This window comes from Protopterus annectens, chromosome 11.part0, assembly GCF_019279795.1.
Source record: "Protopterus annectens isolate FY-2018-M chromosome 11.part0, PAN1.0, whole genome shotgun sequence".
Taxonomy (NCBI): Eukaryota; Metazoa; Chordata; order Ceratodontiformes; family Protopteridae; genus Protopterus; species Protopterus annectens.
In genome coordinates, this window is record NC_056745.1 from 307,933,548 (window position 1) to 307,959,689 (window position 26,142).

At 41.2% G+C, this 26,142-nt stretch overlaps 1 protein-coding gene across 1 annotated transcript in view; it reads left to right on the top strand.

The window, feature by feature from the left end:
• Positions 1-26,142, top strand: part of CFAP54 (cilia and flagella associated protein 54) — a 2,749,537-nt gene that overhangs the window by 502,934 nt on the left and 2,220,461 nt on the right. The window contains exon 17 of the mRNA XM_044087198.1: positions 15,987-16,137. Coding sequence (XP_043943133.1) covers positions 15,987-16,137 — 151 coding nt within the window. The remainder of the gene's footprint in view (positions 1-15,986; positions 16,138-26,142) is intronic.

Sequence of the window (26,142 nt, forward strand, 5' to 3'; positions counted from 1 at the left end):
CTGTTAGATTCTGCTGTAGGAAGACCTTTTCTTCCTCCAGACAAAGTAGAGATGTACCAAAAGATCTTTACAATTTTTCTCAGAATTTTGGAACACATGGCATCTATGATTTGTTTGATTCCCTTAGCCAGACTTCACATAAGAAAGTTCACAGGTAGCTCAGGTCAATCTGGACTCAGCATCTACATCCTTTATCCTTTCAGATCCTTGTCCTGGTGTTTGTAAGAAGGAAGGTTTTATGGTGGGTAGATCAGTTCACTCAAAATCCAGGTCTACCATTCACCCTTCTGCCCCTTTTCAGTCTGTCCCAGCAGATACTTCACACCACACATGGGGAGCAGTTTTCAAAGATGGGAAAGTGCAAAGTCTTTGGAACAAACTTGACAGACAAAAGCATATAAATATCAAAATGATAATGGCAGTTATAAATACTTTAAAGCCCTAAATCACCTCTGACCCCTAGGACCACTGCAAGTTTTCACATACAGCACCACAGTGAGGTGGTACATAAATGAACAGGTGGGGCACCAGATCTTACTCCCATTTGCAGACTTGTGATAGCCTGGGAGGTAGAATCTTTGCTCAGTTTGACTCTTCAGGCCTCTTACATTCTGTCAGAGTATTTGATCCAATTACCGGGAATACCTCAAGTAAATCTGTTTACCTCCTCTCAGAACTCATAAAGAAATTCTGCACTAGGATTTCTTAACAAGCATGGAAGACAAATGCCTTCATATTCCAGTGGATGGGAATGTTCCTCTATGCTTTCTTCACCCATTCCACAGATTGCTGGGGGTTCTTCTAAAGATAGAAAAGGACTTCCCAAACATAAAAGTGGTAACCCACTTTGGCCCAGGCAACAGTGTTTCTCCGTTCTTTTGCATCTGGCAAAGGACAGTTATCATATTCTTACCTACAGAATTGCTTTACTCACAAAAAACAGGAGTTGTTTGATACATCCCATCCTGAAAGCTCTTCACCTGACTGTCTTGATGATAGAATTTAAATACCTTTTAAACACCTTTTTTTTCTGAGAACATGCAACAGCTGCTGAACTAGGCTAAAAACCTGCTACTGGAAAATTATATATGTCTGTGGAAAATATTTAGTTGGTGTCATTCTAAGTAGCAGGACCCTTTTAAGGTCCATCTGCCTCTGGTTCTTGATTATTTACATGAGTTATTGTCCTCTGGCCTTTCTTAATCTTCTATCAAGGTTCATCTGTCAACCATTTCTGCTTTTCCTTAGGTGCCCTTTTTTCCTGTTCCCAAGTCAAGCAATTTTTGAAAGGGGTTTTACATACCTGTCCACATAGAAAACAGGTGTCTCCTCACTGGGATCTGAATTTTGTGCTTGAAAAACTGATAATTCATCAGTTTGAATCAGTTCATCAGGCTAATTTGAGGTTCTTAACAATGAAGAGCATTTTACTCATTATTCTGACTTCTGCTAGAAGAGTGTTTGAGTTACAAGCTTTTATGGTGATGAACCCTACCTCATTTTCAACAAGGACAATAGTACTTTGAGAAGAAATACTTCTTTTATGCCTGAAGTGAGCCAGTCTATCAACCTCCATGTGTTGTTTCAGAGCGCCAATAAGTCAAGTAGTATATAAACAAAACTTTTTCAGAACAGTCAGTCAGCTGTTTGTCTCCAATGAAGGTAAGAAAAAGACAACCAATGCCAAAGCACCACCATCAGACTCAATGAATCATCACTGAATGTCAAAAATGACACTATGTATTAACTGCTTTCGTCTTTACAAGACTTCATCAGAATACAAAGTTCCATTAACTTCCTGCTGTTTAAACAACCTTATCATCACATGACTGCACTCATTTCCTCTACATATTTTAAAAAACAAATTTAATTATATAAATTGTAAAACTTCATCTATTATTACCACCAAAGCAGACAGTTTCTAGGTGGTTGTTTCATGCTGTTTAATTTTGTTATTCACAGCATAACAAGCACCTTCCAGATAGGGTTTGGTCCCACTCAACCAGGGCTTAAGCTTCTTCTGTTGCTTTCTAGAAAGGGATGGAATCTAGAAGTATTCTAGAGGCAGCAGCTTGGTCCTCTCTGTATACTTTTTCCAAGTCCAGAACAGGTTTTGCTAAAGAACATTCTCCAGTGAGTCCTGGATTTTTAATTTATTTTCTCCTTTCTTTATGTTTCTAAATTATGGTACTATACCCTAATAGCTTATGCTACTTCAACAGCGATCTAATGACAAACATAGTGCAGTTGTATAAGTAAACTCACCATAAGAGTATACATTCTGATTGATCACTACTATAGTAACCATCCTCTCTCTCATTCCCCCTTCTTGGGTTTTTGTATTACTAGGGTGTGGATGTATATACGCTTGCGTGTATAGCAACTCTCGTTTTACTTTTCCTAATATTTTTCCTTTCAGGACTGTTGCCTTCCTTCTTGGAGCAGGAAAGCTCTGAAGCTTTTTAGTGCTCTAAAGGCCATATTCTATGGAATGTGTGGAAGGTGCCTTTAAGCTCTGAGAAGCTGGCCTGTTGGTCATATTCTTGGCAAGATATAATCCTAATAGCTTAAGCCACTGTACTGATGATATATTAGAACATATGCTGATGTGGTAAGTTTACTTCCACAACTGTAGTATTTCACTCTCACTTTGAAATCAGACACCCAGTTCCACTGAATCAGAACCTCTTCCGCTGCAGAAAAAAAGCACTTACTTTCAAAAATCTATATTTTATTTGTACAGTCATTCATAATGGTAGTTAGATAAGCTTTCAGTCTTATTAACAGAGCTAACATTTCCATAAACACTAATGTAACAGTGCAGGAATAATTACAGTTTAGGGGCCACTAATCGCACAAATATAGTGCTATCTCTGATTGTTTGACACTACTGCATCCAACGTTGTGCCATACCTCAGTGTGGCTTGAATGACCTGGTTCAGTTCCAGAGTAGACATACCTCATTGTGGCTTGAATGACCTGACTCAGTCCCAGAGTAGACATTTTCATTTTATATTTTTATGGAAAGTGAAAGTCTTCACAACAGTTTGAAGAAGAGGCAAAGTTGGTTATATGGAAGCATGAGACTAGGGATTAAAACAAAAGATGAAGGCATACAAGAGGTGAGTGAGACCACTTGGACTGCCACCCAAGACCCTCAGAAATATAGTTAGCTTGGTGCCAGATCTAATGACAAAAGGTTTTGTGGATCTGTGGATCCAAGGGCTGGAAGGTGGCAACTGTGGTACCATTTAGAAGAGAGAAAAGGCAGGAAGATATGAGAAATTACAGGCCTGTTTGCATAACAACAGTTGCAGGAAAAAGTCACGGAAAGAATCCTATGAAAGAGGTTAGATTTTTCGTAGAGGTTCAGCAGTCTTAAGGAGAACAACTGATATAAGTTTATAAGCAGAAGGAGCTTTCAGTCAAACTTGATACGATTTATAACTCAGTTGTAAGCAGACTTGACAAGGGAAACAGTAGATGTGATCTATCTGAACTTTACCAAGGTCTCTGCCTCCTTCCCACACAACTGGCTGCTAGAAAACTACAAGGGTGAAGTCAGAAGTTAGAGGGTTGTGGTGAGAATGACAATATCCAGAATGAAGGACATGACTAACGAATTACTCCAGGGTTATGTGCTGGGTCCATTACTCATTAGTGTGCTTGTTTTGAAATGTATGAGAAAAACAGAGAACAGGAAAACACAAATGTATTTATTTATTTGACATTTGTTTACCGGGATGATCTGACTGGATCAGAAAGAATCCATTTTCAGTGGAGGCCTGGTGAGAAAAGCTCCAGTTACATACAAAGATATACAAAAACTTAAAACAGATAACATAAATTTATTTACGTAATTTCCCAGAAAGCAGGTACATTGTTATGAACAAATGTCAGTGTAGCAGTGAAAGATTTTAGGAAGAAAGATAATGAAAGGCTTGTTAAGATTGATCAAATGTGTAGAAAGATGGTATTTAATATTCAGTGCAGAGAAATGGAAAGTATTGCACTTCAGCCACAGGAGCCCTGATGTGAAGTATCAGTGAAGGAGGAGTGGATTGGCACAGAGCATGTAAATAATCTGGGATGCTGCTCACAGCTAGACTGTACCACCAGGAGAAGAGTAAGAGAGATGTGATAGCAGTTAACAACATGCTGGGGTGTATTATCAGGTTGACAGACTCCTGATGTTATATGATAATGATTCTGCTATCCTTGGACTGGTCAGACTACATCATGTATGCTGTGTGCAGTTCTGGATGCCATACAAATTGAGAGGGATATCCCACTTCCAGAGAAAGCTCAATGGAAAGCCACAAGAAGGGTACATGTAATGGAAAGGAAAGGGTGTGGCTTGGGAATAGGGGAGATGGAATAAGAAGAGGTAAGAGAAAGATGATCTGGCTGTGCAACATCATGATGGTGAGATGTTAAAGTATCACCCTTAACATGATGGAAGAGGGAAGAGAAGGCAAGGGTAGCAGATACTAGTGACTAACTTCTCCATGAATCTATGAAATGAGTTCATCTGGTGTTCATAGGTTCATAGGTTCATACTAGGCTATCTGCCCGAGGGCATTTACAAGCCTAGCCCATTTTTTTGTGCTTTCACCACCCCTTTAGTATGGGGAACTATACCCATTATTTTGCTGTGCCTCTGTTGAGCAGTGACACTGAGGTAATCCCTGGGGTATATCTGCGATCTCCCATCCATTGGTCAAGATTTCTCTTGAACAAGGCCAGCGAGGTGCTCTGCCTCACATATACCGGGATTTTATTCCACAGCATAGGAGTCTTTGGGTGATGAATCTATATTTAAGTCTCCGCCCTTGTGGCTCTGACGGATCTAGATTTTTGAGGTGAAGCATATTCATCAAATCTGGGTTTGACATGGCCTTGTATGTTAGGCAAAGGTCACCTCTGAGCAAAGCGTAGCGACTGAATAGAGCTGGAGTTCTTTCAGTCGGGCAGCATAGGACAGATGTTTGAGACCCTTTATCCTTTTGGTGAGGAACTTTTGTGGCCTCTCCAGCTGGGTCAGATACATTCGAATGGGGCATTGTACTCAATCATTGGTCTGATGAGTGATGAGTATAGGAGACTATGACCTCCCTTGATCTAGATGAGAATCCCTTCATGATAAGGTGGGCAATGTAGAAGGTCTTCCTAACTACTTTAGCTACATGGGTGTCGAATGACAGACTACTATCAACCTGGGTCCCCAGGTCCCTGATAACTTCTTCTGTGCTCAGTGGATTGCCACCTATTTGGTAGCTAGGTAACCTTGTTTTTTTTTGGCATTTAACTTTAGGCCATGGCTCTGGCACCAGTTATCCATTTCTGTGAGACCCTTCTGAAGGATATCTGTGTCAGATGTGTTTTCTACTATGCGCAGTTTGCAGTCATCTGCAAACTTTGTCAGCCATAACCCTCCTGTGTTTGCTTGTAAAGTAGATGCCAAACAAGAGTGCCCAGGACTGAGCCCTGTGGTACACCACTTGTGACAGGCTTTGAGTCTGACATGGCGCCAGCAACTCTGACCCTGTGGGTTCTGTCACTCAGCCAGTTTGCAACCCATCTTGTGATGTATGGGTTAACATTTAAGCTGATGAGTTTTTCAATGATACCCGAGTGGGGTATTGTATCGAAGGCTTTAGCCAGATCGAGGGTAGGCTGTAGGGACTGCCTTTCCCTCATCAATGGCTTTGGTGACTGTTTGAAAAAGTCAACCAAGTTTAGAAGGCATGATCTGCCTTTGACAAAGCCAAACTGGGATGGATCCAAAGTCTGCAAATTCCCTATGTCTTTATTTATGAGGTCCATTATGAAGGGTCGGTGGAGGCACCGCCTTTGTGAGTGGGACCACAGTTGCAGTGCGCCACCCCTGGGCACGTATCCAGAGGTAAGACTATGATTAAACAGCTGTCCTAGCTGTGGGTTTAATTGACACCATCAGGTCCCATGGATGCTGTGTTTTTGCTTTGGAGAGAGCAGTTCTCACTTGAGATGTTTGGGGGCTGCAATCAAGTTTGCACTGAACCTGTCAGCCAGTATGTTGGCAATGTCTGTAGGATCAGTAATCTTCACATCATTTTGAACTAGTTCTGAGCATATCTGGGAGTTTCCTCCCAGGTTTCTAACATAGCTAAAGAAGGCCTTATGATTGTCTTTTGAGTCTTTAGCTATTTTTCTCTCAAAATTTGCTTTGGATGATTTTATGAGAGCTCTTAGTTTTTACTTATAGTGATCAAGGGTGTCTTACCTTTTAAGGATTTTGCTCTATCTTGTAGTAGCTTCCTCCTTTTGTTGTAGAGTTTGTTTATGGCTGGGGTCCACCAGACTGGGCGCTTTGCTTTGGTACAAAGAGTCTTTGTTTTGCTTGGGATTGCCTTATCCATGCAGTCCTGCAGGTGCTGGTAGAAGGCATTTGTAAGTGATTCAGCGGCTTGAGTACTGTTTTCTGCCAGCTCGGGGAGACGGGGGCCTTAAGGGAGACACTAGTCTTTAGAAGTGTGTTCTTTACTGTGGTCTTTTTATTTCAGGTGGGGTGGGATGAGGACCTCCAGTGAGATTAGTTTGTGATCTGATCTCACCAGTGAGGGGTATACTTCTGGTGTTGAACATTGTGCTCCCATGTTCGTGATGATGAGATCAAGTATGTTTTCTCCTCTTGTGGGGATGGTGACTAGTTGTTCCATGGCATTTGAGTTTATGAATTCCAGGAACTTTTGGGCTAGGGTGTTTGGGCTTGAGTAGTGTTCCCAGTCTATATTAGGGTAATTGAAGTCACCTAGTATGATGGTGTTTGGTGATACATTTATCCTCTAGTGTTTTCAGGAAGGCCATGTGAGGTTCCTGAGTTTGTGAGGGTGGCCTGTAACATGCTACAATTTGCAGAGCAGTCTTGCCTATGGTTAATTGCACCTGGATGGTCTCCGATGCATCAGTCTTGAGGTGTGGGTGTCTTTGATGAATATGGATACCCCTCCTTTCTTGGTATTGTCCGGATTTTGGGGCGGAGCATGATAAGAGGTAAAACCTGATAGTGCTGGGGTGCTCTCAGGAGCCTTGAACCAGGTTTCTGTCACTGCACAGACATCGATGTTCTCCATACTGAGAAGGGCCTGTGCATTTTGAGATTTAGACTTCTGGCATTGAGCAGCATTACCCTTAGTTTTTTCCTTTTTGTGTTCTAGGGTGGTAGGTTTAGAATTTGAGCCTTGCCTAAAAGGCACTATGGGGTGGCAAGAGCCTTTGCCAATATCCGGAATCCGGGTGACAGGTGCAAGCCGCCCCTTTAAGCAGCGTGGCTTGTCCAGCATGTCATCCCAGGCAGACAGACATTGGATCCCCTTTGAATGACACCAGAGTTTAAGCCAATTGTTAAAGCCGATCATCTTATCTCTGTATTGTGGCATCATTCTTGGTGAAGGTAGGATACTGCTGAAGGTCAGGGTCATACCTGCCTGGGCTACATAATCAGAGAGCTCCTCAATGTCTCTTTTCATGTAGTACACCAGCGTGGACAATGACTGAGTCGTATTTGTACCTGCTGTTGAGAGACCTGAGTGCTTGCGTTATGTGGCGGATTCTAGCACCCGACAGGCAGCTTACTGTGACCTTCTCCTTACTCAGTCTGGTGGCGGAGCGGACGTCAGTGTGTCTGACTATGGAGTCACCAATGACTAGTGTGTCTGACATTGTGTTTGGCCTTAAGGGCTGTAACTGTTTGACACTCTGACTGTGAGGTCTATGTGTTGCAGGTGTTGTGTTCTGAGGTGGTGGTTGTTTGGGTGTCTGCTTTGGTGGCCTCTGCTGTTTTGGTAGATTTTGATCAGAGCCGCCCGTATGTCTTTGTGTGTTTATGTGTATGATTTGAGGTTGTGATGGTACTATGTGAGACTGGGTCTATAGTGTGTGTGGTAACCTTCTCCTCCTGACTGGTCTTGCCAGTCCTATGTTGAGAGAGCTCAGCCTCCAGTTTGGCCGTATAGTTGCATCTCTCGCATGTATTTGTGTTTTGTGGGAGGAGGAGAGGGTTGTCTGTGTACATGAGGCAATTGTAACATTGCCTCAATATTGTTCACCAGCTGAGCAGGAGAGGACACTAGCAACTGATCCCTCGACATGCTAGAAGGACTAGACAAAAAACTTTAAAAGAGATTCCGGGGATGTGGGTGACCGAAATGGGGGTTTGCCTTTTGGGGTGCTATCTATTAGAGTGACGTATCAAGGTAATAAGTACTGTCGGAGCAAGTGCTAGGTTTAACAGATAGAGAAAAGTCTACTTGGAGTCAAGTAGAGATGATCTTTAGGTATTAGAGAAAGTGCTAGTAACAGGGATGCTTAAAGGTAAGATTGAAAAGAATGCACTCTGCAGTGTGCACTAGAGAAGTTAGATATGAAAGTAGGTAACTTGAGTTTTACCTGTTTAAAGTTACTATTTTTAAAACAGCAAGATGGACTGAAAGGGGTGGTTACTTTTGTATTTTGGTACTATGAAATACTGTAGGATGGCCAATAAATTTAAATAATTGCAAGGGTGGGATTTCAAAAGTGATGGTTTTGTGATTACTCACATAAGCCAGTGAAAGTAGAGAGAAATGAGATATATGGTCAGATTAACATAAGAGGCGGGCAACTAGAAAGACAGTGGTATTTAACAAGACAACTTAAATGGGTGGGAGAGAGGGAAAAATTCTGCCTGACTCAGAACAGAGAGCTGTGGTCTCTTTTGAAGTTTTAATATGCTGTTAAAACAGAATGCAAGCAAAACACAAGATAAAGAAAACAAACTACAGTATTCAAAATATAGAAAGGCAATACAGAAATACAAAAAATAACAGCAAACTAACCTTTCCTTCACAGCAAAGTGTAGCAGAGTCTGGATGAGCCTTTCTGTTGTGAATCTTCACCCAATCCTTGACAGTGGGTTCAGTTCTCAACCTCGGAACCGAGTCAGCCATTTAATTCAGCAAGCGCTATCCAAACTCTCGAGCCTGGCTTTACCCATAATGCTCCTCTCAGAGATTACCTCAGATCTCATTTGTCGCTTTGAAGACCAGATGTGTTTGTTTCCTTCTCTCAAGCCTTGGCTATATTTGTGAGTTTTGTCTTATTTATAAACTGTTTTTTTTCTTGAAAGCTGATTTTTTTCTCTTAAAAATCTATATTATACCTCTCTATACTATCTACCCACTCCTGCCTTACTTAGAGTAGCTATATTCTTCTTTCTACCATTGGTAAACTATTAAGTACCATCGTTGGTACCTTTTTCCTTTTCTTTACCTTTTTTCAAGGTATTTTCAAATACCATTGCTGGTATTCCCTCTCACTATCCATTAAAAAAAAAAACTTTCTATCTGTTTTCTTTCCACTTTGTTTTTTGCTGTGTGAACAATCTGTTATTATAGCTGAACAACAAAAACCTTCTCCTACTAAATCTTCTAAAGGCACCTCCTGGTTTAAGAGGTGTCAGAAATGTGAGGGCAAAATGCCTAACTCTGGTAGGGATACTGTATGCGTATATTGCCTTGGTAAAATTCATCTGCTAGAAAACTGTTCTGTTTATCATGGGTTTTCAACCCGAACCTTGACTGAAAGGAAAAATAAATTAATCTTAAGGGGAATCCTTAAGTCCGGATTTGATAAGGCCATTTCTGAGTCCAGGGATGAAGCTAGCACTTCATCTTCATCTTCATCTCCTACTTGGAAGAAAAGGCCTTCTTCGGTTCAAAGGTCCATTGGAACTATCAAGGAAAATGGCTAAATCAGCCTCAGTACTGAAGAATTTATTGGCCCCAAAGAGTTTATCTGGAACCAAGTCTAAACTGGCTTTGGAGCTGACAGCTACTTCTTTGGCACCTACTGACACATCGATACCACAGCAATTAGGGCTGTATCTGCTCCCACAAACATCTTATTCTCCATCCATAGACCCATTTAAAGACAGACCCCCCCCAAGTCCCTTTGTAGAAGTGAGACCCCCTAAAATCTCCTTCCACTGCATCGGTTCAATCTACTAAGAGTCACTCAGGGGCAGATATTATGAGACTGGTGGATCAGCTGCTGACGGTGAGGGGATTGCTCTCGGTTCCAAGCCACACCAGCATTGGCACCATTCTTCCTATGCCACCCCCATGTCCTTCTCCTCCAACTCTTGCTGAGCCTTTGGAACCCTTGGTTCTGATTATCCCAGCTTCGACTGTCTCAGTTCCAGTAGCATCTTCGTCTCTGGTTCCGAGAATTGCCTTGAGTTCCTCCAAGCTTTCAGCACTGGAGACCTCCTGGGGTTGAGACACTTTGGTTGGGTCCGAGGTGCATGGTACTCTTTCTGCTCCTTTGAAGCCATCCATGTCCCTTGGTGCCTCGGCCTCTGTAGCATCAACCCAGGCTTCTAGTCCGGAGGCTGTCTCCTCGATGTGGGATGTGACCCCAGTTCTGAAGGAGTCTATTTCGGTTCCAGACTCCCATCCCTCTATAGGGGGGGGGGGCAGCCTTCCAGATTATGGAGAAGGCCTTGTCTGTTAGAGACTCACAGTCATTGCTGCTCCTGTCTGGACAGAATTTTTTATCTCCTTGACCTGAGCTACCATCAGTCTCATCCCTAGGACAGAGGGCACAAAAGTCCCAGGTAACACCTACTTTAGTGGTCTCCCATTTGGATACTTACCCAGATCATTTCCACTAGGAAGTCCCTGTGAAAAGAAAGTGCAAGAAGTACTTAAACTCCCCGGAGGAGTCTTTCACTGAAGATACTGATTTTGATAAAGGGGAAGGTTCCCCCAGATCACCACCTGATTATGTTTCCTTTGGGGACATCCTAGAAATCCTGAAACAGAGCATTGGCTAGATTTCCACCCAACCATCTTCAGAGGAATCAATATACCTGGAGGCTTTTCATGCCCAACCCTCTGCTTCTTGGATCTCTCAGCCTGATGATGATCTCATTAAGCTAATCGCTTAGCAGGCATGGAAGATGCCCGATGCCATAGACCCAATCCCCAAGAGACCAGATTGTGTATTATCAGCCCCTAAAGATGAACCACATTGGGCCAAAGGAATTTCTGTTGATGCCATGGTGGTAGTGGCAGCCACCAAAAAGGAACTTGCCAAGTAAAGTCCTACCATCCATTCTTCTAACAAGGAGCCTAGGACTTTGGATAGGTTTCTGAAGTGCGTTTATGGTTCAGCAACCTTCACTTTCAGGTCATTGAATTATATGGTGCATTTTACCAGGTTACAGAGGGATCTGATCAAAGAGCTCTTGGGTACCCTTTCAGAAGCAGTGGCTGAAGGGGTACAGGATAAAGTTACTTCTCAGTTTGCAACCCTTGAAACAATTTCTAACTTGTTCATGAGGCTCATTGCTTGTGCAGCTGAAGGGATGTCTAGGGCAGCAGGTTCAAACATAGCCATCAGAAGGCATTTGTGCATGAGCTTGTGCGAATTTGCGGAGCCATTTAAGGTGTCACTTGTCAACACTCCATTTAACAGATGTTCCCTTTTTGTTCCCAAGGCAAAAGATACACTAGCTAGATATGAAAAGGATGGCAAGACCCTTTCTGCCATAGGCATATGCTTATCCACTCCTCAGAGGCTGTACTCTAGAGACTAGAGGAGTGGGAGACTGTGGTTTAAAAAATTCAGTCTTTCCGTGGTGCTTCCTACTAGCATCCCTGAACAGGCCCGATTGCCCTCCTCTGGAGGCAGTCAGGGGGCAACTTTCTCTGCATCAATCTGCCTGGCAAATGTTAACGATGGACAAATGGGTGCAGAGAATGATATCTAAAGGTTTCAAAATCCCTCTATTAATACACGCAAAACCACAGAGAAAACTTCTGGACATGCCACCCAGTCTCAGGGAAGTAGCAGTTTTAACAATTCAAAGACTTTTAAGCAAAAGAGTCATCCAAAACATCCCATCAGACTAGAAAGGATCCACATTTTACTCAAGATTCTTTTTAGTGCCCAAGAAAACAGGGTAACTAGGGACCCATCTTGGATCTCAGCCAGTTCAACAAGGCAGTTCAACAAACCAAATTCCGGATGGTCACAGTTCAGTCAATACTTCCATTCTTGGAAAAAGATGAGTGGATGTGCTATATCGAACTCCAAGACACTTATTACCAGATAAAAATGGAAAAGTGTTCCAGGAAGATTTTGTTATTCTGGCTGGGAGCCAATCATTTTCAATTCAGAGCTCTTCCCTTTGGACTCACCACAGCCCCAGGGTGTTCACCAAATGCATGGCAGTGGTAGTAACTCATCTAAGACTGCAAGGATTACAAGTATTTCCATACCTCAATGACTGGCTCCTCACCACTACCACCAGGCATCGGTTAGAACATGCAAGAGATTACACCATACATCTCTGTAAATCTCTAGGAATAACTATAAACTGCGAAAAGTCCACACTTCATCCCTCTCAATAGCTGGATTTCATTGGAGCCCACTTAGACACTGTTTCTGGAATTGCATCTCTCCCTCCAGAAAGGCTGCAATGCATCAGATCTCAGGTCGGTCAATTACTGCATAACAACAAGGTCCCAGCAAAATTAGTTCTTCAAACATTAGGCTTCATGGTAGCAGCAATCACTCTAGTTCCCTTGGTGAGATATCACATGCAAATATTGCAGTGGCTACTAGCGTCACAGTGGTTGCTCATGCACCAACCAATATCTCACTTAATTCTGATTACCAATCACTGCAAACAGGACCTGCTGTGGTGGGTACACTCCAGCCAGATTCTCTTGGGTCTCCCATTCACTCTTCCCCAGCTCCAAGCCATAGTGACTACGGATGCTTCCCAGATAGGGTGGGGGGATCATTATCTGGGAAGGACAGTCCAAGACACGTGTTCCTAGTTGGAGGCTAACCTGCACATCAGTGTCCTAGAGATGAGGGCAGTGCTATTAGCATTGCAAGCATTCAAAGATGTCCTTCCTCTAGGGACAGTAGCGGTTCAGACGGACAAGATGTTGGTAGTCTGGTACATAATCTAAGCAGTTCATAAGGCCACAAAGAGCAACACTCCAAACATGCCTGAAAATATGTAAAGACAACTTTTATTTTTCACTTTTTTTAATGTGAAAATAAAAGTTGTATTTACATATTTTCAGACGTCTTTGGAGTGTGGTTCTTCATGGCCTTCTGAACTGCTTAGATTTTGATTTGATTTAAGTGCTGAAGGCTGCTTCCCTAATTTCTTACTGATAGTCTGGTACATAAATGAACAAGGGGGAACCAAATCTTACCTGATGTGTTGAGAAGCACTCAGAGTTTGGCAATGGGTGATTTCTTCCAACCACTTTCTCACAGCAATGCATATTCTGGGGAGCTCCAACGTGATAGCAGACAAATTTAGCAGAACTATTCTCTTGCCTCACGAGTGGTCTCTCAATCCAGCAGTGGCAAACAACATTTTTCACCACTGGGGCCAACCTTGCTGCGATCTTTTTGCCTCTCCTCTAACAACAAGTGCAGAAGTTACTTTGCACTAATCCCCCCTCAGGGAGTGTCACCCAGAGATGCTCTTTTCCACAATTGCCCCCCTGGTCTGCTCTATGCCTTTCCCCCAATTCCTCTCATTTCACAGTTCCTAAAGAAAGCCAAAAGGATGAAAAATTCAATAATCCTCATTGCCCCCTTCTGGCCTCAACAAATTTGGTTTCTCTTCTTGTGGCCTCACTTAGTTCGGAAACCATGGCTTCTGGACTCAGCTCCAGAAGGGTCTGTATTATCACAGCGAATATTTCAATAGTCGAACACCATTTGAGTGACACCAAATGTTCGAATATTGAAAACTTTGCAAGTGTGAATGGAGATCGCCGTAGGGAATTCTTCCCTTTACTTCAGTGTAGTGCAATCTTGGAGTTGGTATATTTAATTAGCGGGGGTGTGGGGGGTGCAGGGGGGGCTTGCCCCCTGCGTAAAACCCTTAATGACAGGTTTGCTGTTTTTGTAGGATTCAAAATTTTCAAACTTCAAACATATAGTGTTGACCATATGGTATTCGGGGTTTGAAAGTTTCAATCCGATAATAAAGACCCACTCCAGATCTGCTGTCTCACAGAGGACATGGTCCATCTGAAACTCCAACATCTCAAGATCACTGCGTGGCTTCCCCAGTTCCCATGATTGCCAGGCATACTTCTCTTTCTTTCATATTATTGTCGCTCATCATAAATCCTGTACAAGGAAATTATACCAAAATAAATGGGAAAAATTAGTGAGATGGGCTCCTGAGAAGGAGCTAGACCCTTACACTAGTCCTTTCCACAAAGTGGTTAGATTTTCTGGTTTCACTTTACCAGTCAGGTTCTTCTGCATCAACGGTTAAAATTCATGTAGTGGCAATTTCAAACTTTCATATAGGACTGGATGGTGCTTCTCTAATGTCACACAAACTTTGTAAAGCAGTCTTGAATGATCTCCTAATGCTAAGACCTCCATTTAAGGAACCTTTTCCCCCTTGGGATCTACCTGCAGTTCTTCAGGCCCTTACTAGGACCCCCTTTGAACCTTCAGCAACTTGTGACTTAAAACATCTGTCTTGAAAACCTTTATTTTTGGTGGCTATTACTTCTGCCAGAAGAGTTTCAGAGCTTCAAGCCCTATCATGCGAACCTCCCTACTTAATTTATCATAGAGATAGAGTTGTGCTTTGAACTAGTCCATCTTTTCTGTCCAAGGTTGTCTCCGAAGCTAATATTAATCAGACTCTATAGGTACCAGTCTTTTTCCAAAATTTTCGTACAAGGTAGAATATGCCCTCCACTTACTTGACATGCATAGATAACTGCATTTTTATCTTCACAGGACTAAAGATTTTAGAAGATCGAACCAACTATCTGTGGCATTTTCTTCTCTCTATATAGGTAATCCAGTTTCAAAGCTTACCTTGACTAAATGGCTTAGAGACTGCATCACATTCATTTATCATTCTAAAGGACTCCAACTTCCAAAACCAGTTCAAGCCCATTCTGCAAGAGCAGTAGCTACGTCTGCAGTCTTTCATGCCAGAGCTTCTTTAGACCACATTTGTCTAGCAGCCACTTGGTCTTCTCTTCATACCTTTATCACTCATTACAAATTGGATCAGATCTCAAGGGGAAGAGGATCCTTTGACTATGGTGCTTAGGAATATTCTTCCGTGAGACCTCCCAAGGCTAAAGTAGCTGGGGACTCTGTCCCACTGTCAAGGATTGGGTGAAAATTGACAACATCAGATAAAGAAGTTATGTCTTACTATAACATTCCATCTGTGTTGTCAGTCTTCACCAATTCTTGACATCCTCACCCTCCTTCCCCTATCCTGAGACTCTTAGTAGACCGAACTTAGTTCTTAGCTAGTTTCCTTTTTTAAGGACTCATATATGGCCTTGGTTGATTTGCCTATCATTTTACCATAACTTTCATATCTGACTGACAGTTTTTGGCACACTTGATCTGAAGTAATCTCTGAGAGACGCATTATGGGTAGAGCCTGGCTCGAGAGTTTGGGGAGCGCGAGCTGAAGTAAATGGCTGACTGGGTTCCAAGGATTGGAACCAAACCCATTGTCAAGGATTGGTGAAGATCGACAGCACAGATAGAACGTTATGGTAAGACATAACTTCTTTTTTTCAGAAATGGTTGTAGATCCATGAAATACCAGAATGGGTAGCAGGGAGGAAATTCATGAGGTGGGAGTGTGCCAAGTAGATAAAGGGGTTGGAGGACAGAAAGAATGATAAATACACTTACATTCTAGACTAGCTTATTTTTTCTTTCTGTTATTACACTAATGTAATGTTAAGTAGCACTTGCCTTTCCTGTGATAAGCTGCACAACCCTGAGTGCTGCAGAATACATTTTTATGCATTTTTAATTTTGCCTTGAGAGCACTTTGATAAAACATGTATGCAGTCAAATATAAACTCTGTTGCAACATCATGCACTAGTAACACAGTATATATTTGTTTTTTTCTGTTTGTCTGCAGTGGGTTTACATCCTCTGGCTGATCCATGAAGTTATCTATACCGGTAACATAGGACACTCAAACCCAATAGTAACTGCAGAAATTGCATTGCGTTTGGCTTTGATACTAGACAGCATTGCAGAATATTCTATTAAATCTGGAAAGAAGTCAGGTAGGATTGTTAGTTTATTAAAATTTCTAAAATTACTTAATTGAATTAGTAAATGTGAACGCCCATTTCTATTTTCCATAGTTTGAATTCCTTTGACTTATTATGTAATATCAAGCAGTTCCTTTAGACAACAGTGAAACTGGGATTCATGAAAGACTTACAACCAGTGCAAGCTTGTTCCACCTGGGATATTAGGAAGTGTCTGCAAGGTAGTCATAAAATGTGCAGTGCTGGTAGTTTGTAATTATTTTTAACCGTACTGTTATCCACGGTCATTGCCAAATATCACATTTGTCTCATGTGTTTATCCAAAACTGTCTTTGAATTTTTCATTTCCTTTCTTCTGTTGCATTATATTTTGCCAGTGTTCTCACTCTGTGTGCAAAATATTTTTTACAAGATTTGGTTTAAATGACTGTCACTGCATGACTTATGAATCATATGAGGCACCCCTCAACCTTTTAACTTACTGAAAATATATGTACTTCTTAGATGCAGTTCTTTAAGTCTTCTGTCATAACTTAGAGCTCTTCCATACCAATTACAGTTCTTGTATATCTTCTTTTCATTGCTTCTGTTCTGTTTATGTCTCTGGTCCTACATAGAGTTTAAACAGTAGCCTCGTATCCCAGCTTAGATCTAACAATATGTTGTCCTGCATGCTAGAAAAGCGCATTGTATAGATAATCTCCTATTGGCCTCCTTCCCAGCTTGGCTGCGATCTGAGTCCACTAAACTTCTTTCTGATCTTAGCCATGACTAAAGCACCTCTGACCCTCCAACTCTACCAACTTTGGGATGCATCACTGATGACCCATTCAAGACATTGTAACATATTTAATTTGGCAGAACCTCTGCTGTATAAAATTATGCACTGACCAATTTGTAAGAGAATTTGCATCCAGGAATTTTACCAACCCTACTCACTTCCTGTCCTGGGGTGACTGAAATTCCTTTAATATGACTTCACATTTAAAAGCGTTCAGAACTGTCCTCTTCAAACATCACCCATCCTGCCAGTGACTGGTATCAACTCCCTACTTCTATATACTTCCTGGTACGCACCTCTCAACTGTCTAAATTTTTGCTTCATATTTTTGGTCTGTTCCTCATAAAAGTTCAAGTTCTCTGGCAAAGCTCTGAGGACTGAAGTTACTAAATAATGACACACATTTGACTTTCAGACTTTATATTCCTTCAGAAAATGCATGCTAACACAAAACTTATTATTCTAGCAAACTTCTATGTTTATAAGAGCAATATTTAAAGTCTGTCCCTATTTTTGGGCCTTTTTCCTATGTAGCATGGCTAGGGCAGGGTGAGAGGGGCAACTGCCCTGTGTTCAAAGTGTTGGGGGCATGATCACCTGATCTGGAGCACTCTTTAATGCAATACTGACTTTTAAAAGCTAGAATTTCATTTGTGGTCAAAAAAACTGAGCACTGTAGTGACTGCTTGCTACATTGTAGCTAGCAGTTAGTTACAGTTTAAAATTAAAAAAAAAAAAAAAGAAAAGAAAACCTCTTTCTTTTTTAACTAAAACCTGAGCACTGTAGTGCTCTGTGAAGGCAGGATATAAAGTGTAGCAACTGTTTGCTACTTTTTTTGTAAGCAGTTTACAACAGTTCGAAAGAAGACTTTTTTTAACTAAAACATAAGCACCATTGTGCTTCTTGCATGGAGGGTATAAACTATAACAATTGCTTGTTACATTTGTAGCAAGCAGTTTGCTACAGTTTAAAAGAAAAAAATATTTTTTTCTAATAAAATACGCAGGTAGGGTGCTGCTTGATCCAGCTGTGCTTCTGTTTGTCCCTCCATTATTTCAGGTATTGTCCAGATTTCTTGCACTAAAAGGTTGAAAGATACAACATTTGGAACCCTATGCCTAACAGGGATCACAACCGTCTTCTTACTCTTGTACACATTCCTTATATAATCAGGGTTTCCCTCTCAGCCAATCCATCCCCTCACTGCCATGTTGACAGCTGGACTGTACAGCTGCCCCACTGTCAGTCACACTGTGGCAGTTAAACACTCTGTATCCTCCCCAACAGATGAGGCAGTAGTCTGTCATCTTTCCGCCTCTAGTATAATTCTTTACACACTGGAAAATGATGTACCACATTTCACTCAGCCTACATACTAAGCATTTTCCCTAGGCTTGGTAAACCATTCTAAATAAGATGTAATGCTTATGCTAAGGAGGGATATAATAATATTGCTGAAGAATGGTACCAGAGCAGAATTGTGTTGCATGACTAGTTTGCCTTAATTTATTTGCAGTCACACATTTTCCATGATGGATCTCATCTCCTACTGCTGTGTAGCCTGCCAAGGCACCCTATATTAGGGCACATGCACTTTGTAGAGCTCTGTTAAGACAGTCTTTAATGCAGACTGGAATTCTTCATGAAGCTGAGCCCAGGTGTACTTTATGCTGTTTTTGATTTCATATTACTTTTTCTCACTTTCCAGTAATATGAATAATGGGTGACTCCAGCCCATCTTCAAATTGTAATTCACTAAGAGCAAGAACTTATTCTCTTTATGATAAACTAATAAATAGTAGTACTAATCCTGATCATTATTAGAACACTGTTGTAGTTGCATTTATCTATCTGGGACATATCCTGTCAAGGATATCAGACATCAGGCCCATCTCCCAAAACTTTTGGGCACATTCCTCGTGCACCATATGTTTGCTCAAGCACATGAGCATGCTGGTATATAAAAGACATACAGGTAACAAAAAGCAGGGATTTCCTACTGTTGGTCTTCTAAGTCAAAATCTCATCATCTTAGATATTTCAGTATCAGCAGCCAACTTTCATCTAAAATTTGTTGAGCAGATAATTACCCTGTTGGGGGCCTTCCTTTTTCTGTAAAACGATATATGTTTATCATTAGATCATAGTTGCAATAGCCTAAACTGTATGGATCATATCCTGACAAGGACTGGACAATGGGCCAAAATCCAAAGCTTTAGGGCACGTGCCACACGTGTTAACAGCTGAACAGCTTGAGAAAAATAGTATAAAGTCAGTGATTAAGAGGCCAAGCCTTCAAAACTTTCTTGCCTTCAAAGTGCTGTCTTCCCAGTTGACTTTGAGTGATCAACTGTCAGCTAATGCTTTTCATTGCTGGGCAGATAAATACCTCACTGGGAACTACCTTCCATTTTATAAATTTTTTGTGAGGAAAATGTTAACTTTCTTGTCAAAATGTGTGGTGAGGCTATGGCTACTGTTTTGGTGGTTGTCATAAAAAACTTTTACCTCAAAACTTTTTAGTCAGGACGTAAGACCAACTTGTCAAAGCTCCACTATCCACTAGTGAGACACTTTTTTTCAGTAGAGACATGGATTTTGGGCCCAGCTCTTTGGTTGTTTCCTCTCCAGTTTGTAGGAAGAGAAAAGTTGTATGGGAGGCTTTTGTCTTGATCCCGGCTTCCTCTTCACCTCAACCACAGATAAGTGACTCTGATGTGGCCATATTGGGTTCCTTTGGCCACTCATTAGTTACTCTTGGTCCCTCTGGTGTTGCATCTCAGGGAGCCACTGATGGCTATAAGGTTGCATGTCCTCTACAGCTGTTCAGCTACCCTTTTAGGGCAAGGGAGAAACATTCTTGTTGTATTGGAGGAGGAAGCAGACATTGCTCCTTTGTGAAGAAAAACATAAAAAATAATGAAGTTAAGCTTTTTTCACTTGTGTCACCTAGAGGAGACAAGGACGATTAGATTAGCTAGGCCTTGCTAAATGATTATTTAAAGCCTTTTAGTCTTTTAATTCTGAATCCTTACTTCATATTAAAGGGAAAATATTTTTGTCTTTCTCAGATTCTGATTCTTAGTCTAAGGGACAGGAGTTAGACCTAGACTGTGTTTCTCAAGTTCCTCCTCCACAGAATAGGAAATATGACTGTAAGGAGATTTTTCCTTCATTGTTGTTGCCTTTTTATGATAGTATTAACAGAATGAATGGGGTTATTTCAATGGGAGCAAAAAATTACGATCTCAACAAAGATAATATGATTTGCTATAGCTGGATTTTCATCAACTTGCAGCTGTTCCTCTTGTTTTGCCAGCCTTAGAGGATGTCTTCCTCCCCCCAGAAAATCAAATAAATTATATAAGGTTCCCTAGATCAGATCCTGCAGTGATTTCTCTGACAAAACCATCTTTTGCCAAACACTTTAAGGCAGGTAACCCTTCTGACAAAGATGGGAAAGTTTTTCATAGGTTTGGGAAGCAAGTTTATACTTTTTCTACTTTAGTCTTCAGGATACTGAATTGTTAGGCTCACATGTCTAAGTTTCTGCAGGCTTCCTTTGACATTATGAGTAAGTTAATTGTTGATTAAGACGTCACTGAATTTTTTATTAACTGCTGTATATCAAGTAAGCAAACAGTCTCTAAAATGGTCTTATGTTACTACTGATGCTGTACCTAGAACAGCTGTCACTGGGTCAGTGATACAAAGATTTACCCGGCTATATTCTCAAAATTTTCCAAAAGATGTCAAAGCTGAGCTCCTGAATGCTTCCCTGGATAAAGAGTTATTGTTTGGCTCTTCCTCTAATGAGATCCTTAAAAGATTTGTTGAAAGGGTAAAATTAATTTATGGGGTTACCCAGATTTTTCAAAACTCTATGCCAAAATACAAAAGATATCTTCCTTCCAGTTCAGCTTCCTTTTATAGGAAACAGAGTAGATGATCCCAGCAAGGCACAGGCAAACAAAATTTCAGAAAACAGTTGCAGAGAGGTTCAAAAAAGAAGTAAGGACTCTTCCCAAAACAAGAACAGTCTAAAAAAGCAGACAGACTATATGCCCCATCATACTTTTCACCCTCCCCATACTAGTGAATGCTTATGGAAACATACTGATTAGAGTTTTAATCTGTTTTTTTTAAACATTTTATAATAATCTTGAATATAGTTTGTATGTTGGGGCAGGACTGGTGCTTGTGAGGACTGCCAGGAAGGTTGTACTTCAGACCACCTTTTTAAATGGCATTGAGTTTACCAACTCTTATAGGCTATTCTAAACATCTCTTTGGCATCCTGTGTGGCTGGACCTATAGAGCAGCTACCAGTCTTCGTGGTTCTTGCCTTCCCCGTCTGCAAGAAGAAAGTTGTCAGGGAGTCCCAGCTCCATTTGTACCTCAGCCACTGATGGGTGACTTTACTACAGTTGGAATTTGCTCCTAGGATCACTCATCATTTTACCCCCAATCCCTCTACTGTGGCACCTACAACCACTGAGGACTATGGGGATAGACATGTCTTCTGTCGCTATAGGTTTACCCTCCAGGGGAAAGGGAGAACCAGTCTTATTCATCTCAGTGGAAGGGATGGGTGAAGTTTTTCCACCTAGCTGAGTAAAGGAGCCTGAACCATGTAATAATGTTCTTGCTGTAGGTTTGTCCTGTTCCATGGCATTTTGCAGGAAAAGAACAGAAAAAGTAAAAAAAAAAAATGGCTTTTTCTGTTTCTGTTTCAAGGGACCGGGAAGGTTTGTTCAGATTTGCTAGAAAGTTAATTTCTGCTTTTACTTTACTTCTTCAGTAAAGAAAAAAAGAAAAAGTGCTCCTGCCCTTCTGATTCTGATTTTCCATCAGAAGAGCATGGATTGAATGGATAATGTTGTGCTTCAGGATTTTCTTCACAACCTAATAATGATTTCATTTCTGAGGAAAGTATTGCTTCAGATTTCCCTCCAGAAGACCTTTGTTTTTCTTAGAAATTACATGAAATGAAAGAAGTTTTCCAGTGGGATCAGAATGGAATTCAGTTTTCCAGCAAATGTATTATAATTTGTTAATCTTGGATATTCCTCAATCTGCAGCTGTTCCTCCTGCTTTATCTGTTTAGAGGATTTTTTTTTTCAGTTTGTAGTTTATCTGACAGTCAACCTCTTTGAGTCTAAGGAGTCTGAATGGTTATACAAGGTACCTTAGATTCACAAATAGTTGTTTTCCAACCATAAAGCAGACAATGCAGTGATTTCCCTATCTAAAACTGCTTCTGCTAGACAAATTGCTAATACTAATTCCATTCTCTCTCTCACAAGGATAATAAAGTTATTGACAAATTTGTGAAGAACGTTTACTAATACAGTCCTTCAGGACTCTTTGCTAAGTCTGCTCCTTTTTGGTATCCTCTTCTCTGAAGTCCAGGCCAGTTTCTAGGGCCTCTGGCTCACCAAGTTTGCAGATGACTACAAACTAGAAGGCATCATAGAATACCCCAAAGACACTAACATCTTATAGGAATGTGTAGCACAGGCAAATGACTGATGCCAAAGCCATAACTTAAAAGTCAATGCCTAGAAATGTATAATAGTACCATTTTTGATGTCAGCCCCCCTAGATATTACCTAATCAATAACACACCCCTAAGAGTAGAACCTGTAGTCAGGGATTTGGATATGCATGTACTTAGTATGTGTCTAAGGTAGTAAGGAAATAATTTTATGTTGCTCAACTTATAAGCAAGAGTATATCATCTAGGTTCAAGGAAGCCATTGTTCCAATGCATTCAGCCCTGATCAGGCCTATCACTGACCGCAACGCCCCCTTTGGTATGTACATGACCAGGTGCATGCAGCAACTAGAATGCCCACAGAGATTCCTCACAAAAAGAATACAGGATGTAAATATGTCCTATGTAGATTGCCTCAAAGTCGTATCTCTATACTCTGTTTCCAACAGACTGTTGAAAGGTGATCTATGCCTGACATATAAGGTATCCTTGGATTCCACTGTGATGGACCTTTTGCATATCCGCAAAACAGATAGCATCAAAATTACTCAATCTTATAGATTTAAACTTTGCTTGTGACATAAATAGGAGACATTGAAGTGACAGGTATGTGTCTCAGAGAATTTTCCATCTCTGGAAGAGGCATCCCATCTGTATGAAGCAAAGCTCTTCCCTTACGCTATTCAGGAGAAACCTGGACCAGTGGAGAGAAATTTGGAAATACACCATACATCTAGCACCTATGTCTTTAAAGGACAGAGGCAGCCTGTACTTTTTGCCTAGTTTAAATGTACCCCTTAAAATAACCCCTAAGACACATATTTTTCTGGATACAGTTGGGAAACATGGCCTTTTATGAAGTGATAACTTGTCAAAATTTCAAACTCCTCCAAACCCAGAAAACATAGAAGCCTATGTGCAATTATTTACATGCCATAGATTGCATAGAGGCTGCTGTGCAACCAGAAGTCTGCCCAAAACTAACTAAAAAAAAAACAACCACCCTGGTGGAATCCAAAATTAAACAGGCTGTACAACAAAACAAAACATCATCACTAAAATTAAGAAGTCTAACATCAGAAAATATAAAAACTCTATAATCAAAATGAACAGACAACTAAGAAAAATAATTAAGTCCAACAAAACAAATTCTTAGGTAAAACCAGCACCCCAGGCCAAGGACAACCATAAGGCTTTCTTTAGCTTTGTCCAAAACCTCAAAGAAAGCACACAACAGTGAGCTGAGTGTTGGTAAATGAAGCCACATTCATGGATCTAAGAGATAAGCATGTCTTCCAGCTGACAAATTCATCTCCAACGTCACCTCCCCTCTCAACCCCAGCTTCCCCCTAGGAAATATCATCTGGCATAATCCCTCCAACTTTCAGGAGGGAGCAGGTCTTAGGTGTGCACTCTAAGGCCAAGAATACAGTTTCGATGGGCACCAGTAATATCCTAGGATGCCTCCTAAATAGCCTGAAATATGATCCACTGGTGTCACTTTTCAACCATAGCCTCTCCACTTGCTTTGAGCCATGCAAATGGAATATTGCATCAGTCATCCTTCTGCACAAAGGCAAACCATCCACAGATTTTAGAAACTATAGACCCATTATTCTGACTCATATTCAAAGCCATGAAAATAATTATTGTGGAAATGATTAACTATGACATAGGAAACCTTCTGACACTGAACCCAACCCAGTTTTTTTTTTTTTCAAAAACAAATCATGCCTACTGAACCTGGTGGACTTCTCTAAGAAGGTCACGGAGGCAATGCATGAGGGCCAAACAGTGCATATTGCCTATCTTGCCCTAGCAAAGTTATTTGATACAAAACCCCACTCAGGAATTACAAACAAACTCCTGGAATTAGGCATAAACCCCTGTATAACTCACTGGATAGCCAGCTGTCTCACAACCAGGACCCAGAAAGTTAGGATTGGAAAGACCACCTCAACATAGAGGCCAGTCACCAGTAGAGTCCCCATAACTTTGTGCTGGGTCCACTCTACTTTGGCATCTGTTTTTCAGAAGTCAAGGCCAATGTCAAGGACCTCTGGCTTACTAAGTTTGCAAATGTTTGCAGGCTAGAAGCAATCACAGAAACCCCCGAAATACTAATATCGTACAGGAAGGTCTAAGACAAATGACTACTGCTAAAGCCACAGCTTAAAACTCAATACCAAGAAATGCACATTAGTACCTTTTGAGAAGTTGGCTACCCAAGCAAACTACCTAATGAAAGCGACCCATGCAAATTGACACAGTAGTCAGGGATAAGGGTACTAATGTAGATAGTAACATAGCTTTTGGCCAACGTGTCTAAGGTTGTAAAAAAAACAATCTGATGTTGACAATCTTCATTTATTCTTGACAGATGGGATTTGGTTCCGATCCTCAGAATCGGCTCACCATTATACAGCTTGCACCAGCCAAAAACTCTTGATCCCAGTCTCTATCCACAATGCCCCTGTGTACATTACCTCAGACCTCATTTGCCGCTCTCTCAGCAAGACGTGTCAGCCTTCTCTCAGCTAAGTGTGCTGTCTTATTTTTCTACTATTATTGAGAAAGTTAGAATCTTTTCCCTTTAAATTCTTTCCTATGATATTGCTATCCATTCTTATGCTTCTATATAGTTGTATTTTTCTTCCTCTACCCACGCTTTTCTAAAGCATCAGGTTTTTCTTTCATACCATCATTCTTACTTACCCTTTTTTACCTCAGGTATCCTTATCTGCCATTGTTGGTAGAGCTCTTCTTTTCTTTTTTCCCCTCTTGTGTGCATGTGTGTATGAGTGTGATTTTTGGGCGTGTTTTTGTATTTTGCCCTTTAATTTTGGATATGTCTGACAAACAACTTGACAAACCAGCTATGACTGAAAAATCTCCTGACAAACTGTCTAAAGGCACATCAGGCTTCAAACATTGTCAAGACTGTGAACAAAGGATTCCTAATTCTGATATGCATCTTTCTTGTGTATACTGTTTAGGGGCACCTCATTTAGAACTGGATTGTGACATGTGTAAGAGATTTGGTCAAAGAACCTTAGCAGAGCGTAGGAATAAGCACTTGCTGAAAGGTCTTCTTAAATCCCCTTTTAGTGAATCCTTGTCCAAGGCAGATATTAAGCAGGATCCTTCTAGAAAGAAAAGCCTGTCAGTACCGACTTCATCCTCGGTTCCAGAGGCTCCAAAAATGGAAATCATTGGTTCCGCATCCTTGGGAACCAACAACTAAGGTTCCTAGATTACAAACTAGTGTCTCCTCAGGACTTTCAACTTCTACGGTGACGTTAACATCCTTGTTGCTGCCAGCGTCTATGGTTTTTGGCCCGGCACCGACTTCACCTACTCCCGCACAAGCTCCTACATCGGCCAAGACTAGATACTGTCCAACTATAGATCTGTATGTAGAACAATTTCCCAGTCCATTTTTAACAAGACCAGAGTCTCCTTCTGCCTTTTTGATATGGTCCTCCAGGAGTCTTTCAGAACTCGATGACATTTGATTGGTAGATCAGCTGTTACTGGCCAGAGGTATTCCTGCCCCTTCTCATCCCCCTTTCCCATCTGGATCGGGGACCTTTTCTCCTGGGACTCCTTATTATCCTCCTGAGACTACAACTGCAACTTCATAGCCCAGCACTTTGGTACCCCTGGTACCAGCTCTCTCTGTGCCATTAAGTGTGTCCACCTGGTACCAGAAGTTGCTCTGACCTCTTCAGTACCTGT